General features: G+C 41.0%; 2 protein-coding genes across 3 annotated transcripts in view; both read left to right on the forward strand.

Moving 5' to 3' along the window:
- The first annotated feature begins 256 nt into the window (after positions 1 to 256).
- Positions 257 to 6231, forward strand: cnga4 (cyclic nucleotide gated channel subunit alpha 4). The gene is made up of 7 exons (XM_076081876.1): positions 257 to 408; positions 1409 to 1510; positions 1605 to 1711; positions 2522 to 3105; positions 3887 to 4132; positions 4255 to 4420; positions 5015 to 6231. Exons 1-7 carry the CDS (start codon positions 257 to 259, stop codon positions 5824 to 5826), a joined length of 2169 nt encoding a protein of 722 aa, XP_075937991.1. The 3' UTR covers positions 5827 to 6231.
- Positions 6232 to 6671: 440 nt separating this feature from the next.
- Positions 6672 to 17172, forward strand: part of trappc10 (trafficking protein particle complex subunit 10) — a 30774-nt gene continuing 20273 nt past the window's right edge. For both annotated transcript variants that reach the window (XM_076081772.1, XM_076081773.1), the window contains exons 1-3: positions 6672 to 6848; positions 11604 to 11685; positions 16876 to 17011. In XM_076081772.1, the coding sequence (XP_075937887.1) occupies positions 6788 to 6848; positions 11604 to 11685; positions 16876 to 17011 (279 nt within the window). In that variant the 5' untranslated portion in view covers positions 6672 to 6787. The remainder of the gene's footprint in view (positions 6849 to 11603; positions 11686 to 16875; positions 17012 to 17172) is intronic.

Consider the following 17172-nt stretch of genomic DNA (forward strand, 5'->3'; position numbering starts at 1 on the left):
TAGGGGAAGAAAGAATTCCCGGAGGACACATGACATCTGTTGTGGTTTTCTTCCATGGAGACCTGCATCACCAGGCAGTCCTCAGTCCTCAACACCTGGTTTGTTGTCAGGTGAACCACGTCGCACTGCCTGATGCAGGTCAACAAGGTTGTTTCATTTATCGTACGAGAAAGGGCAACGTTCATGCAGGAGGAAACAAAAGCAAAGGTCATGCTCCCTGAATGAAATGTGTTAGTCTGATGCTACACTTTGGAGAATGGATAAAACAAGCGATGTTAGTAATGGAGGTAACCAATGGCAGAGACTGCTCAGGTGGCAACGGGGGAAGAAAGTGTCCGAGGAAGGAGAGGATGGAGTCAAGGATGAGGAGAAACGCAACACCAATCTGGATCTGAAGTGGGAAATTAAGTAAGTAATGAATGGATCATAATCATGGAGTTATTTGGTAATTACAATTAGTGTGACGACATTCATTATTCATTTATTCGGACTTCATCACTTCTGAATTGGTGAAGAACAAGCCTTTTGATGAGAAAATGAATGTCCTATAAGTCAGTTAATGTATCTAATAGAAAGTATTTTTATCCATAATAAGAGCATTTTTCCCAGATGCATATTCTTGGTTTTGAATCTTAATTTGTAAGGTATTTAAAAAAGAATCTACCTAATCATGTGTCATACCTTACCAACAAGGCAGTGTGGACAAAATGTAATTATTTCCACAGAATCCTAAAGACGTGTTATGTATGTGAAAGCTTTCAGAATCACTTCATAGAAAATTTTAATTATGCTCATCCCATTAGACAGATCAACGTGTACTAATATTTTTACGGAACATATACTGTCTATGTTTTTGAGTATTTAAGGGAAGACACCCTGGGTGAATAGGGAAACAAAATAATATATATCACAACCCAGGTAACTGGCATTCAAAGATTATCTATTGTATTACATGTTTTCTAAAATATGTGTTTAAATATGCAAAAAGGTATTATCTAATATAAATATATATATATATATATATTATAATAATACAAATTCCTGTTTCATCCACAAATAATGCAAAATTAATCAAACAGCCATACAAATAACAAAATATATTTTTTTAAAGCAAAACACCTAAATGTGTATTTTGGATGTTTTCTTTCCGCTAGTCTGTCATGGAAGCAAAATCACCCAAAATCTCAAAATTGATCAGTACATGAAAAATTATGTTTATGCCCGTTGCGCCTCACTTTTAGAAGTCATGCTGTGACAGATGGAAACATTAAGCTTATTGTTCATGTAGATATGAGAACCAAACAAAAACACAATCTCTATGTGACAACTCTCCTCACGTCACACCGACATCATCATGACTGACAATCCTCATTTGCCTCTCCTCTCTTCATCATCATTTCCCCATCAGCTGGAAAGAGTGGGTGATTGATCCGGCAGAACACTTTTATTATGTCTGGCTACAGGTCATGATCTTTCCCGTCGTCTACAACTGGGTGATCATCATTCTGAGGTAGAAACATGGAGGATATCAAATATTAATCACACATCGAAGCATATAACCTGTCATCAGTATGACAGCCGTCGTATTGGTTATGTTTTCTCAGGACATGCTTCACTACAATTGCATTGAGCTACCTGCCTGTTTGGCTCACACTGGACTATCTGGCAGACCTCATGTATTTGGTTGACATGATCATCACTGTCCACACAGGTAAATATTATTTTATTATTATTTTTGTTGGTTTTGATTGAGACTTTAAAATAGAATACAACTCTTCAAATCCAGCTTTTATTTGTCACGTGTGGAGTCATAAAAAACGTGAACCATGAAAGGAACACCAAGTTTCAGCCGAGTTGTAATGAACTGAAATAGCATTTTTAATTTATCAGTCATCAGTCATAGCATTAGTTGGTTAATGGTGTATTTGTATTACATGGGAGTTAAAACAGAGACTGTGAAACTCAGATTTTTCTATCTAGATCCTTACATGTATGGCCCGCATGAGAGAAGGGAGACACGGGAGTAATAGAACCAAGACTGAGAGGGACAGACTGTCAGACAGTAAAATGAAACGGTTTCTGAAGGATCTCCGATGCTCTCAAAAGCTACCGCCTTTGTCCACAGGGACTTCCAAAACCCTCAGAAAATTTAAGTTCCTCATAGTAACTTTAAAAACAATCAATGGATATCGTGATGTATTGACCATGCACAGTAAGTCAATTCAATATGCTTTAATGGCAAAAACGTGGACAACATTTCCAAAGTATTATCGTACATGAGCAACTCTGGAGCAAAACAATCATCTTAAGACGTCAGATGATGAGAATGCTCGAAAGTCATATATATGGGAATCTTTTCCATCCCTACCTCCCATTCATGATGTGAAAGCAGTGGGCCACTAACTCTTTCAAATCAGATGGATTTAATATCTCAATAAGTAGTGACAACCTATGCTTTGACTTGGTAACAGTGTAGGAAGTGTACTCTGGGCTTTGTTAAACCTTGTTCTTCCCTCTCCAGGTTACTTGGATCAGGGCATCCTGATCAAGGATGTCACACAGTTGAGGAAGCGCTACCTGCACTCTAAAAGTTTCTTAAGGGACCTGGTTTCCCTACTGCCCACCGACTTCCTCTACCTTGTCTTTGGCATCCAAGCTCCGCTGGTGAGGATCAACCGACTTGTCCGTATTCCACGACTCAACGAGGCCCTGGATCGCATGGAGACGAGAACCTCCTACCCCAACACCTTCCGCATCTCCAAGCTCATGATCTACATCTTTGTGTTGATCCACTGGAACGCCTGTCTCTACTTTGCACTGTCCAGCTACATCGGCTTCGGAAGTGATCGTTGGGTTTACCCCAACATGACCAACCCGGCGTTCGCCTCCATGCGTCGTCAGTACTTTTACTGCTTCTGGTTCTCAGCCCAGATTTTCACCACAGTGGGAGACACCCCCCTGCCGAAAAGGGAAGAAGAGTACTTGTTTATGATTGCAGACCTGCTCATTGCCGTGCTGGTGTTTGCATCGATTGTTGGCAATGTTGGCAATGTCATCACAAGCCTAAGGGACCGTGATAATGTCTTCTTCCCTAACCATGAGCTGGTAAGTTGGAAAACCTCAGTTTCTGAAATGAATCTTCTTCCTGACATTTTCTGTATGTGATACAATCTTGGAACCCATTGGCTATTGATAAGCCTCTAGGTGCAAGGGGCTATATTTCTGGGGATCCGGTGTAGCTAGTGGATATATGGGCCAAGACTTCATTTTACATGGGCTGCTGGTTGTTTAGAGTCTGATTAGCAACTTGCGATGCAAGACTGTTGGAGGTGAGCCAATGCGTGCCGCCACACAAACTGTTAATCTGCATTCAATCAAAGCCGGTTTGGTCAATGCCCCTGGGCGTTTGATACCAATGCAACTAACACCAATGTAAACTCACCTGCATCATGATTAGACGCTCAGAGCATAAGCGTGAGGTATTCCACACAGGGTGAAGGGTGGGAGGAAGCACAGGATTTAATTTTTTTTATAAGGGACTGCAGTTCATGTCCCATATGAAACTAAAAGTAAACTTTGGCATGTCAGTCATTAGTCACCTGAGTTGTTTGTCACTCTGTAATGAGTCAGTCAAGTTAACTACCACGCTCATAGTTTGAAGCTTTGGGCCACTGACCAAGCTGCGTTATTTGACAAGTTGGGAGTGAGAATGTGCTGCAAAATCTTGTCCCGTTGCCGGAGGATTGCATGTGAATGCACAATCTGTTCATAGAAATGTGATATGACACAAGAAAAGGAATGGCAGATTGCGTCATGTTTAATTACATTCTTTAGCTCGAAGTCTTTTGTTGTATGGAAAATAAGGCTCTTCGTTTCCCTCTCTCAGGTTAAGGCTTACCTGCGAAGCCATCACATTAGCAAGGATCTTCGTCAGCGCATCGACAGCTGGTACCAGCATCTTCACATCAACAAAAAGATAATGCGAGAGAACGAAATCTTGCAGCAGCTGCCGGTACACCTGAGGACAGAGATCGCTGTCAGCGTCCACCTGCCCACGCTCTCCAAAGTCACCATCTTCCAGCGCTGTGAGAAAAGTCTGCTGGAGGAGCTGGTGCTTAAACTAACGCCACAGGTCAGGGGGAAAAGAAGGTGAACCTGCTGCTCCCGGGTTCATCGAATGCATCGTAAAATGCTTCCAGAAAATAATTGTTCAAGGATTAAGATTAAAGGATTCTCATGCTTTTTGTCTCACAGGTGTTCAGTCCGGGAGAGTACGTCTGCAGGAAAGGAGACGTGGGCCATGAAATGTACATCATCAGAGAGGGAAAACTTGCAGTTGTAGCAGATGATGGGGTCACAGAGTTTGCTGTCCTGACTGAATCCAATTTCTTTGGGGAAATTAGTATCCTCAATATCAAAGGTAAGTTAATTGTCAAGTACTTTGCACGTGGTCATACTACATTTATTAATTCATACAAGTGAGGGGGAATGGGCCAAATCTTGGCACAATACACTCAGAAGAGAGTTTAGTTAACCTAAGTCAACAATGCAAAAAGGTAGAATGCTAGACTTTATGCTGTAAGTATGATTTGGAGGGACAAGAGTAGTCTTCTTTTTGTGGTGCGTTTGGACTTTGCGAATGCATTCGGCTTATGAAGGGAAGGATCCAACACTCAGGAATGAAGCATTTGCTATGTTAACATTGGTCAAGACTGGACAATTTGGTAGATGATTGAGTGACAGCTCAAATGAAAGGTCAGTCGTATAACTGTGGTCAGAATGGGGTGATCCTGTAGATGAACATAACGAAAGGAACTTGATGTGAGAATGGAAAGCACAGAGTTGAGAGACACCTGTAAAAATATGATTGACTTTCTCACTTAAAGCAACAGCAAGAATGTTTCCCTAGTGTTCCTTTGAACACTGAAATTGGCCTGCTTTAGATAATTCTTGGTTTTTATTTAAGAAAATTCTCACTAAAGTTGAAAAGAAATCACTACTTGTTTCCTTTTAGGTAACAAGTCAGGCAATCGCCGCACTGCCAACATCCGCAGCATCGGCTACTCTGACCTGTTCAGCTTGTCCAAAGAAGACCTGACGGACGTGTTGTCTGAGTTCCCTGCAGCCAAACGTCACCTGGAGGAGAAAGGCCGACAGATCCTCACCAAGATGGGCATGTTGGAGGAGAGTGGGGAGCGAGAGGAGGGGGAGGCAGAGAAGGTGGAAACCAAGATAGGCAGACTGGAGAGCAAACTGGAAATCCTGCAAACCAAACTAGCTCGACTTATGTCAGAATTAGAGTCGAGCAGCCGCAAGATGCAGGCCAGGGTGGAGCAGCTGGAGTGGGAGGTGGCAGCCGTGGAGCCCCAGCTGCCAGAAGACGGGGAAGGAGAAAGAGAAAAGGGGAGAGGTGAAGGGGTGGGAGGGGAGGTCGGATGGGAGCGGGAAGAGGCAGAGGGGGAGGCAGATGAGGGTTTGGATGCAAAGGTGAAAAAACAGGGACAGGGAGAGGATGGTGATGTGACTAAAGAGGGCGATGGAGAGAGCACTAAAAGTACAAAAGAGGACGTGGAAAGGATGGTGGAGGGAGACAAATGTGGCCTGAAAGACCCAGAGGATCGGGAAAAGAAAAAAGAAGATGGCGGAGAGAAAAACAGAGAGAAAGGAGATGACAGACCTGGGAAAGGAGATGGGGCTGAGATTGAACATGAAGATGAGAAAGAAGAGAAAAGTGGAGAGAGAGCATCTGAAGAGGGGAGAGAGAAGGTTGAAGAAGACTCAGAAAATGTAGAGAGGGAGCAGAAAGATGAAGGCCAGAAAAAATAATGAATGAAAAACAAAAAAACAGTTCATTTTTTTCATTGGGTATTTCTTTGTTTTATCTTAATAGAATTATTTAAAATCTTAACATCTCATTGACACACTTTCTGCATTACAACGTTGTACCCCTAGATGGCAGCATTGTATCCCCCACATTTATTCATAATTTCATTCCCATGATAATACTAAAGTCACCCATATTCCCTGCAGGGTTATTTTTTAAGACTTCTGTCTTAATTATGTTGCATACAAATACATTGATACATTATAGATAATAGTTTTTCTTTGACTCCTTAAAAAGGTACAATATGTGATCCAAAATGTAAACAAACAGGTAGCCCCACCACACCACCAAAAAAAGGAACCTGCAGACAATAACCCCATATTATAATATATGATAATATGACACTGTTGGGAGCCATTCTTCTGTAATATGACTACTTTTACCTGATCTGAGGCTTTAAACCACACATTATTTCAAATTATTTCCAACATGTCTTGTCTGATTTATATTATTGTTACTGCTTTCATCTCGTATTGCACCATATTTTATTATTTTAAAATATATATTATTTTAATTTTCTCCTTTTATTGGCCTTATTGCAGTCAGATATGTTTAAATCATGTCATACGTGCTGTATAAATAAAGTTTATGATGATGATTACTGTTATTTTTATTATCTACTTTTTATAGTGCATTTTACAGTTAATACTTGTACATTAACTTAACTTACTGTGACTGAGAACTTTTGTAATGTGGTATTGCTACTTCTACTTCTCAAAACACCTGTAATGGGTGTCATAAAAAGCACAGGTCGCTCCTTTAATGACGCAGAGTTTACGTACTTCCCGGAAGTGCAGCGGGGACACAGGCCCCATCGAGTCAACACAACTGCATAGATAAGCACTTACTAATAATAAAACTCGGTTTGTATATAATTTTCATGGAGTACTACCGCTAACACATATGGAGTGTCAAGAGGAAAAGCCGATCATCTATACTATGGAAAACAAGCCGATTGTGACATGTGAGTGTTTATTAAAAAGGAGACGTTCAGTCTTGTTTGTTCTGGTCTTGACAGTTAGCCAGCTAGCTATGTTCAGTAGCTCGTTTTAGCTAAGCTAGCAGGTACCCATATTAACCAGCTTGGAGGCACTGCGTGTGTGTGTTGCGAAGTGTGCTTGAATGTCCACTTGTCAAGGCTTTAATAGTTTCATACTCGCACACTAGAACACTGTCTTTGATAAATGTCCACATGGGAAACGGCATATCTCTCAGCTAGCTTGCAGCTACATTGATTAACAGGCCTAGCTAACGATATAACGTCACGGCTAGTTGCTGCAGTTTTTGGGAAGGATATCACCTTGTTCCCTGATGGACAGCCACAGTTTCCACCGTTAGCAGCTCTGACAGCAGTCGCCACATGATGTTTCGGGTGGTGGGGTCAGCTTGCCATTCATAAATCCCTTGGAATCTCATGGAAGCTTCTTGGAGGGGTTATTTTTAGGAGCCGACTCTGGTAGTGGGTGCCAGCCTCATCTCAAGACGCAGGCTGCTCCATTTTTAGCACTGAGCGGGCCAGGTAACAACCTGGCCATCCTGAGGCTTAGCAAGTGTCCTAACTCAGGTGTATGCTTGTTTTTGCATTGCTGATTCGATTCAGAAATGAGCAATTTAGTCATAATGACTTCCACCTGCAGGTTGTTTGTAGGTTCATCCATATTCCCTGAAGAGTCTGGAGCCACAGTGTACAATAATGCAGAATTCAGTCCATTTCTGTGGACAAGGTGTCTTCTCCAGTTGCCCCATTTTTGTTTGGTAAATGAATGGTTAAGTTGCTGTATCGTGGAGGGAATCTTGTTTTGGAATTTAGGGGAGAAGAGTCCCTTGTTAAAGTTTACCGACATATGGAAATACAAAGTAAGTAATAATAAACATAAATCTGCAAGGATTTTCAAACAGTGGCTTATTTCTGAGAGTTGCTGGTAATTGTTGGAAGAATTTGTGTAAAACTGATAAATACTGGACACTTTGCATGTCAAAATATCTAAGAAATGTATTATGTTCTCATCAATCATTGATTTAAATCACCTTCGGACTGTACGTTTCACTCGGATGAAGTGTGATTTATCCCCCCCAAAAGAAATAACCCCCCATAGATTTATAGACTTATGAATAAAAGACTTGGATCTAAGCTTTTAAATGTGTAACTCGTTTTGCTCCGTCTGCTTTTGCTGGTGTTCCCCTGCCAGATGAGCAGTGTTGTCCTTTCACTGTTGACGCTTTGTGTAAGATGGACTTGCCCCTGCTCACAGGGATTGGTGTTTGCGTTGCAGGCTTGTATTTGATAAGAGTTTTTGATAACCTTTGTGGACATTCAAAGTTCACTTTTGTTCGGGCAACGCTGGAAAGATTTACACACTGGAAAGATTTAGCCTGTAACATAAACTTAACGCACACGGATGCATTTACTAAATAACACACACTGGATCACACTGAAAGGACTTTGAGAAAAAGGCCACAGTACGATTGTACATGCAAACTACTTATGAATATATGAGGCAATAGTTTTGTCATACGCTGCGCTGCAAAACTCCACATTCAGTGATGTTTTGTGTTAAAAATAGTGGGCATCAAGGGGAGGGGTAATTGATTTATAATACAGTCAAATTGTCAGCATATTAAAAGCTTTTTACATGTGGCCCAGTTCCAGTGTAGCTGGAACAATTACTTTACGTGTCACTGTTCATGAAAACGCACACAGCTACCATGGATGACAGTTTTTTTTAATAAGCTTTTCATAAATGGGGCACCGGTGGTGACATTGAAGTCACTTTGTTGTTAAGCTGAGGATTCTACCGCTGGTGAGGGCCTGGTCCACCGACTTAGTCAGGATTTGGAGGATGGACCAGGTACTACTAAGCCAACATCAGCACTTCCATCTCATATTCACATTTTTGTTTTGAAAGTGCATTGTGTTTGCGTGCAGTGCCACAACAAAACTGTTGCAGCACTTAAGGACTGCTCTCCAAATTGACATATATAATATACTTATACGTAACTTAAAGGGGACATAGCATGAAAAACTCACTTTTTTTTTAGATCTTCTGCATATATTTTTGGGTATCTGGAAAAAATGTGATTCAACGAGCCTATCATATGCAGACCTCCCCCCCCCCCCCCTCCATCTGAGAATCTCCACCAATGACTTGAGAAATACCTTTGCAAAGTTGCACCATATTTTTCTTGCAAGCCACTCGGAGCATACTGGGCTTTTTAGTTGGGGGTCTTAAAGAGACAGGTGCAAAATCGGAGCGTGTCAGACAGAGGGGGAATCTATTAACACAGACGGGATAAGAAAAATAATGTGTTCCGTGAACATTAGAGGATGTAAACATGTTCTATTAGAAACCCAAAATAGCAGTGTGAACCTGAAAATGAGCATATGTCCCCTTTAAAAGCACTCATTTGGAGTGAGCAGCGATTTCTGTTGAAAAAGACCAAAATGTCCCCTAATGTCAAAATCCTTGGACTGGCCGATGTAGTTCCTGTTGCCAGGTTTCTACGTAGGATAGGCTCAGCCTCTGTGCAGTGATATGACACGGTGATGAAAAAGGGGCAAACTGTGTTTGTCAGGTCAGCTGCACATTTTCAACATGAAGCTCCTTAAAGCACAATAAGAGCAGAAAGCATGAAATGTGCATGGACGGATCAAATGCAGAATAGAGCTAATGTCTTAAGCTTTTTAGAGGCAGTAAATCAGCAGAAAAGAGAAGTGACCCTTTTAGAAGTGAGTGAATAATCAGTTACACAGTAGGATAAAAAAAAAAAAAAAAAAAGTGATGACCTTTTTCTATTACGAAGTTGCCTACAAGACTGATGAAGAAAAACACAAGCGAGAAGTTAGGGCTGGGCGATAATTCAATGTGATAGTTCATTGTCTTGATGAAATCATATATTGCGACACAATTACGTCATCTAAATTGATAATGACAGTCATACACTTCTAAAATCTGAATTGTTAAGAATTATTTTCATGTAAATACCCCAGTGTATCTAAACCAAACTACTGTCTTAATGTGATTACTCTGTTTGTTTGAATGCATTTAAACATAGTCGGTATGTAGCTAGGAATTTCCATTCATTTTTTTTTCTTCTTTAATTTCACTTGATACTATTTATGCTCATTTTGCACTAAAGTTCTTAACTAAAAGAAAAGCACTCGGTGCTTCTCATTTGTCAAGTATGTAAGTGTACAAAAATAGGATTTACCATATGTTACGGTTATATAGACCATTTATAACATGCCATATCGTAATATATATTTTTATCGAGATATGAAATTACCTATATTGGGATAGAAGATTTTGGCCATATCGCCCATCCCCAAGAGAAGTAGAAATATCAACACGGTCTGAGAGGAAAAGTATCTTTGTGTTTTGGAAAGAGGGGACAAACCCTCCCTCAGTGGTAAAAGAGGTTTCCTGTAGATCCAATAGAGAGGCTGAAGCTGACTCCTCTGGGCTCCAGAAGAGAGTCTTAAATCAGACTGTCCTGGCTGAACCTCAACATCCTTTTACTACATCCTCATTAATGAAGATGACCTCTTGTTGGATGTGTTTATCTGTGTTTTAATGTCTTGGACAAAGACTATCAGAGGTTTTCTGGAGTCGAGTGGTTTGAAAGCAGATAAACTATACTGCATCAGCTGTTTGTGGAGTAACTGTCCAATGAGAAGGCTGCAAAGCAGTTGCACACCCTGTGTTACGGCCTATATAGTGTGCCTAGGGGTACACTGGAAGTAACATAAAATGTGATGGAAAACCTTGGCAAAAGTTTAACAAAAACCAAGAGGATAAGGCAGCGGCAATTAGATACATTTATTAACAGTATAGATGAACAGGAACAAACCAACTAAATAAGGAAGCGTAGCCGTCAGGGTCTCTAAGGCCAACATAATAAACAAAACCCCCATGCTAACTGGAAAAGAAGAGGTCAGCTGGCCTATGAACAAACAAACACAATACTGAACTCCCTAACTAGTCACAATAACAGGAGGAAACTTTACAAAATAAAAGGCAGAGAACCCCTACAAAGCTTCCATTAAGTTTGAACCCCAGGTATGGCAGCACAAATGCTCTTGGTAGCAGCAACAGCAAACCCACAGCGCCACAGACCCAGAGTGAACAAACGGGGGCCGGGAAACACTGGATTCGGGGGTTGATATGCAGCTCCACTGATGAAATGAGGACTCTCAGGTGTGGGTGCTTCAGTGATTGTCAGGGGGCGTGGCAGACCTGAAAGACAAACAGAGCTCTCAACTAGAAAAGAGGCATGGTTAAGTCATGGGGCGTAACACCCTGGTACACTTCTTATCCTCGTAATTTCCAGACTCGCTGTTTTTGGATCTTAACTGTGTTGAGTGTGAAAACATCAGTCCAGTGGTGGAATGTGAGGAGAGCAAAAAGATAGACCTCTGCTCTTCATTTAGTTCTTCAATGTTCTTAGTTTTTCAGTAAGTTAAGTATTCTTACGCACCATTATCACATTGTACTCCAGTTTTTCACTTGAGGTTTTTTGGGGTATATTCTTTGTGTTTACATTAGTATGATTATTATTATGTGCTAAACCTATTTCGCCCAAAATATCCTCAGTGTCCCTTTACAATGAAACCTTGAGTATTGAGAATGTGCAGATATTAGATTTAAATGTTCGTGCTCTTTGAGTTCTTCATTTCTGGCCTAACGTTGAAATGCTCTTTGTGTCGTCCCTCTCGTCACAGGTGCTGGAGACCAGGGCTTGTTTACGTCTCTCTATACCTCATTGGCCCAGCAACTCCCCAGGGAGCCAATGGAGTGGAGGAGGTGAGTGCTGCCCTGGTGAATGCAACATAGAAATACATATTATTGTTTTCATTGTTGTCGCCGCCGTATCAAAGAGGTTTGTTTTTGGAGGATTTTGTGGATAGATTTTGCATTTTTTGTATTTGTTATTTTTTTTGGTAAAGGGGTCCAACATTTAACATCATCACACCATGGATTTTGTATTTATTACATAGCCACAATAAACAAAAATTGCATTATATTCACAGTAAAAGACAAGAAACACGCAAGATGTGCATAAATACAAAAGACATTGAACTAGACATTTAACTGGCAGTGCTCGTGATTTTGAATGACTTATTGACATATGTTGGTGTTAATGCAGGTCACTCGATCCAGACTGCAATAATACACTGCTGTGTATGACGTTATAATGATTTCTATGATGACTGAACAAGGGAAATCCCCTCGAATTTTAAGTCAGATGAAGTCCCTCGGGTATGTTGTTCTCCGAGCTTCTCCTTGCTTTGTTGACATAGCCCAGCCAGCTTTTAGTGCACGTGAGCGTGCCCCGCTGGTTAGCTTACGACCGCCGCTCTGCACTGCGTTCATACGGCGGTTATAGCTGATAGACGGCGTCCCGACCAACAGCGTGGTCTCTTACCCTCTGGTTCCCCCTCAGTTAAGCACTGTTAGCTCTGTCAGCACTTTCACTGTCGTTAGCACTGTTAGCACCGTTGGCACCGTTAGCACTGTTAGCCAGCTCACGGTCGACATGTTGAGAGGCAATCCAAATGCTCCCTCTTATCTGGCAGCTTTTAAGTGTTTTCTGAGCTTTCCTCTATGATATCTGTATTGATATTCCATTTAAAACCTCTTACCACTCCTGTAAAATTTGCCTAAAACGCCTATCCAAGGCGTACCCAAAGTAAACTGACAGCTCTTATTGAACCATTGGGAGTACATGTATGATTTTAGTCCCTATTGAACGGTAACACTCTGAAGTTTCTTCACAATCAGTCAGAATCACTGTAAGTGCTACTGGCATTGAGCTATGGAGTTTACAACACATTGAAAAAGAAGGTTTTTATTTCCGCCTGGATTTGTTTTGGCCAACAGATGGCAGCAGTTATCTATGGCTGGGACTTATAAGCTGGAAAATACACTGGTACGGTAGCATGGGGTCATAGTACCTGGTAGAAGTTACAATTTGATAACAATAGGACAGAAAATTTATATTTTACACGTGGTTTACTAAGAGTGCGGCCGCATAAAAACGCATTTGGAGGCTCGCCGTCACCACGTCAAAATGCATATACTACGATAAACTACGTGTCCGAAATTCAAACTATAGCTTATTTATGTCGATGTATGGTTAACTATAACATATTTAACCATTGTCAACTTTCACAGATTCTTGAAAATTCTCATGAACCAGACTTTGCTCTTGATAATCGGTCTCAGGTACTTGACTCACGGTATTGAATTTCAGTTTAAACTTTCCCAGGGTGCAATCTGCTGAATCTGCATATCCTTGTCTTCGTAATTTCATTGGCTATATGGAGCCTGAGATTCAATGGAATCTGTTGCGATTGGCTCAAACTTTACTCAAAGAAGAGAGTCTTGTCTTTCAAAGCGGACTCTCATTGGCTGTTCCAGAATGTGACCGGGCTATAGAAGCACCTATTGGGTCAAATGAGGTGTCAATCTAACCGGCGGAATGCAGCCTCCATTTTGCGATGAAAATCTCCTCTCTGTTGACATGAAAAGTGAAATTATGACCGAATTATGATCGCGAGTTATCATATCTGCTGGCTAATTTGAAATGATGCAACAGCCCCCCGTGGGTCTTTATGGACGTACTAATGTGTTTTGGACTAAATCTTTTACTGGATTGGATCGAGAGGACCCTTAGCCACCTAGCAAGACCGTTTTTGCTGGACTAGCATGCACAAGGGAGACGTTATGAATCATAATCGGTGAGTCACGGCGATATTTTATCGGCTATTTTTGGAGTGCTTGTTTGACAGAGACGTTAACTGTACCTGCTGTTGTTGTTGTATCTTGAAATGGTTTGCATAAATCGAATTACAAGAACCGTAGCTTTCTAATGAGATATCACATTAATACTCATCTTTACAGAGCAGTTGTGTACATAACACAAATCTACACTTAAAACCTGTTACCACTCTGACGGCCCGTGGGCGGGCCCGTCAGAGTGGTAACAGGTTTTAAGGTTATTACTCAGGAAGAAATTTGAAATCACAGAAGTAAACCCGAGATGAGTATCAGAGTTTTGATAAGTGACATTCTTGTGTTTTGATGTGTTTAGAAGGAGACGGTGCTGGTTTGTGAAGAGTGAGATCAACATCAGTGAATGAACAACCCCAGGGGTTTATTAATATTATTATTATTATTTATATCATTGGCGTTATTTTGTATTAACAAAGCAGTCTCAAATAATAATAATAATTAAAGCTGCGAGCAGCGATGAACGGGCCCTCGCATCCTCCAGCGTGCCGGCGGGACTCTGGCCTGCGCGTCCGAGAACGTCTGCGACCGTCGGACAGCTCATCCGCGAGTGAGATGTTTTTAATCCCGCGTGGACCGCCTGATGCTGGAAATGATGCTTTGCAAATAGTCTGATGCTTCCTGTATCCGCTGCCTGGCGCTACAGAACATGTGCATTATGTAGTTCTATATCAAGTGTAAACCACATTGTGTAAAAGTCATGTAAATCGGATGGTGTTTGTCAAAAAACGCAGATTTCCTTTCGCCAGCAGGTGGCGCTGTGAGTATTAGGGAAAATTTGCTTGTAGACCTCATCAGGCCAGAGTGTTATCAAGCATGTGAAGTTTGGGACCGTTTGGAACAAGTCCAGCTGAGTTACATCAGACATTTCCTTTAGCCAGTAGGCTTTGCGGGTTTACTGTAGTGCCCCCTAGTGGTCGAATGCAAACAAATTCTCAGGGTATGTTACTGGATGCGATGTGCACATATGCTGAATATTTTGGGAATTTAGAACAAATGGTTGAGAAGTTATGTGTATTGATATTTTGCCACGCCCCTAAGAAGTGTATTGGTCCATATCTTGTAAACGCAAAGAGATATCAAAAAGCTTTTGATAACTTTTGATGATCTAGATCCAATTATGATCCACAGTAAATTTCGTAGAAATCGGACCCAGCGTGTAGGAGTTCGCAAAAATGTGTTTTTTTTCACTAAATTCAAAATGGCTGACTTCCGGGGCTTTTTTGTAAGTCTACATGTGATACATCTGTTTACCAAATGTTATACATCAAAATTGTATATATAGATAGTGAAACGTACTGCGAGGGCTGCATCGTCGAAATATTGTATAAATTCATACAAAATTGAAAATGGCCGACTTCCTGTAGGGTTTGGAGCATGGTCCCAAGAGACTTTTCTTTAAGTCTCCATAGGACACATGTGCCTACCAAGCTTCATATATGTAGCCAAAACATAGCGCTGGGGCTGCTCTTTTGAAATATAGTAGGGGGCGCTATAGAGGCAATTTAAAACGGCCAATAAAGAAAATCGTATAAACTATTTCTTCATATGACCTGTGACACATGTACAAAGTTCCATGAGTTTTTGAGCATCCCAACCCACTAAACCATCAGCTTCCTTTTTCATGGCGAACGATGCGTCGCCACGGCAACAGCGTTCAACAAAAACTCACAATATTCATGATGATGCATCATCAATGTCTTAAGGCTATCCTTACCAAATTTTTGACTAATCAGGTCACCTGGCTAGGAGGTATAAATAAAAGTATAGAATATGACATTTCCTTTAGCCAGTAGGCGGCGATATGAGTTATTGAATTTTTTTTAATTGAAGTATGTTTAGGCTTGAAGTAGCATCATGCATAAGAAGTTTTGTGCAGATTGGATAATGTACCTTGGAGTTATAACAACTTATAAGAACTTATTTTTTCATAAACAATGAGGCAAAATGGCCGCCACGCCATGTCAACGTTCTTCGATGAAAACTCTCGATTTTGATAACTTTTAATCACAAAGGTCTTAAGAGCATCCTGACGAAAGTAGAATTTGATCGCTTAAATCTGTAGGAGGAGTTCGTTAAAGTGCGAAGGCTGAAATCTGCAAAAAGTGACAAAAAGCACAAATTCGAGGGTTTACTGTAGCGCCCCCTAGTTGTTGAATGCAAAATAAATCACAGGGTATGTTAGAGGATGCAATGTGCACATATGCTGAAAATCTGGTAATTGTAGGACAAACGGTTGAGAAGTTATATGTATTGATATTAAGCCATGCCCCTAAGAAGTTTATTGGTACATATCTTCTAAATGAAAAGAGATATCAAAAAGCTTTTGATAACTTTTGATGACGTAGATCCAGTAATGATCCACAGCAAATTTGGTAGTAATGGGACTAAGCATGTAGGAGGAGTTTGCAGAAATGTGTTTTACACTAAATTCAATATGGCAGAAAATCTAAGTAGGCGGAGCTTAGGGGTCTGATTGGCTTTTTTGTAGCTCTAGCTCAAGTGGACATGTGTGTCAAAGTTCAAGTCAATCGGACATACTGGCCGAGGGGCGTCGCCGGTCCGACTTGTAGGGGGTGCTAGAGAGCCATTTCTTTACACAGAAAGATGCATTCTTTTTCAGATGGCTATTTTCACCAGGCCTGACAAGTCCCCAAAATTTGGTGAGTTTTCATGCATGGCAAGTCCTCCAACCATGCGCGTTTACCTAAACGGGTACAATTTCAATAGGGCCTTCGCTGGCCCGACGTTGTCGGTTGCTCGGACCCTAATAATACAATAATGAAATGAATTGGTATGCAAGAAGTAGGACGTATTTATAAAAAGATTATCCTTACATTTTATTTATCTATTTAGGTGGTTAGGTCTGCTGATGTATGCTGTGTTTGTTCGGATGTATGAATTTGAGTTTGTATTTTGGTCTGTTTCAATGTGACTTTGGTGTTGTTTGTTTTGTGATTATTGTTTTGTTTGTTTTAAAATAAAAGCTATTAGTCAAAACGATGACAATAAACTGCAATTTCCTTTGAAACACTTTCAAACTAAGCTTGTGAGAAAGCTGCCGATCCAGCAACACACGTAGGAGTCGGTGTTCCAGAGACACACGGCCATATTTTGTCCTGGGGCAGTAAAAATGATACGCATCATCGTAAAACAACATATATATTGACTATGTAAGACTCTGCTTTCTGTTCTATGCAGGACGTACGGCCGCGCACCAAAAATGATCCACCTTGAAGCTAATTTCGTCCAGTTTAAAGAGGAGCTCCTCCCCAAGGAGGGCAACAAGGCTCTCCTCACCTTCCCCTTCCTCCACATCTATTGGACCGACTGCTGTGTGAGTAGCTGCAAACACACACACACACACACACAACCTCAATCCTCCAGTCGCTCTGTCATTTATTTAACATGACTGGGAAACATTAATTATTGCACTGTGCATTATCAGTCTGTGCCAGGATAAAAGGGAGGCTTGTTTTAAAATTCCCTTAAGACAAA

The sequence above is a fragment of the Anarhichas minor genome, unplaced genomic scaffold (assembly GCF_050575085.1).
Source record: "Anarhichas minor isolate MPS153535 unplaced genomic scaffold, ASM5057508v1 ptg000087l, whole genome shotgun sequence".
Lineage (NCBI taxonomy): Eukaryota > Metazoa > Chordata > Actinopteri > Perciformes > Anarhichadidae > Anarhichas > Anarhichas minor.

Excerpts from the sequence above, each read along its gene's own strand:
- cnga4 (XM_076081876.1), top strand. The coding sequence starts at position 257 with ATGGATAAAACAAGCGATGTTAGTAATGGAGGTAACCAATGGCAGAGA. Across the intron at positions 409-1,408 it reads GATCTGAAGTGGGAAATTAA|CTGGAAAGAGTGGGTGATTG; the intron begins GTAAGTAATGAA and ends TTTCCCCATCAG. Across the intron at positions 3,106-3,886 it reads TCTTCCCTAACCATGAGCTG|GTTAAGGCTTACCTGCGAAG; the intron begins GTAAGTTGGAAA and ends TCCCTCTCTCAG.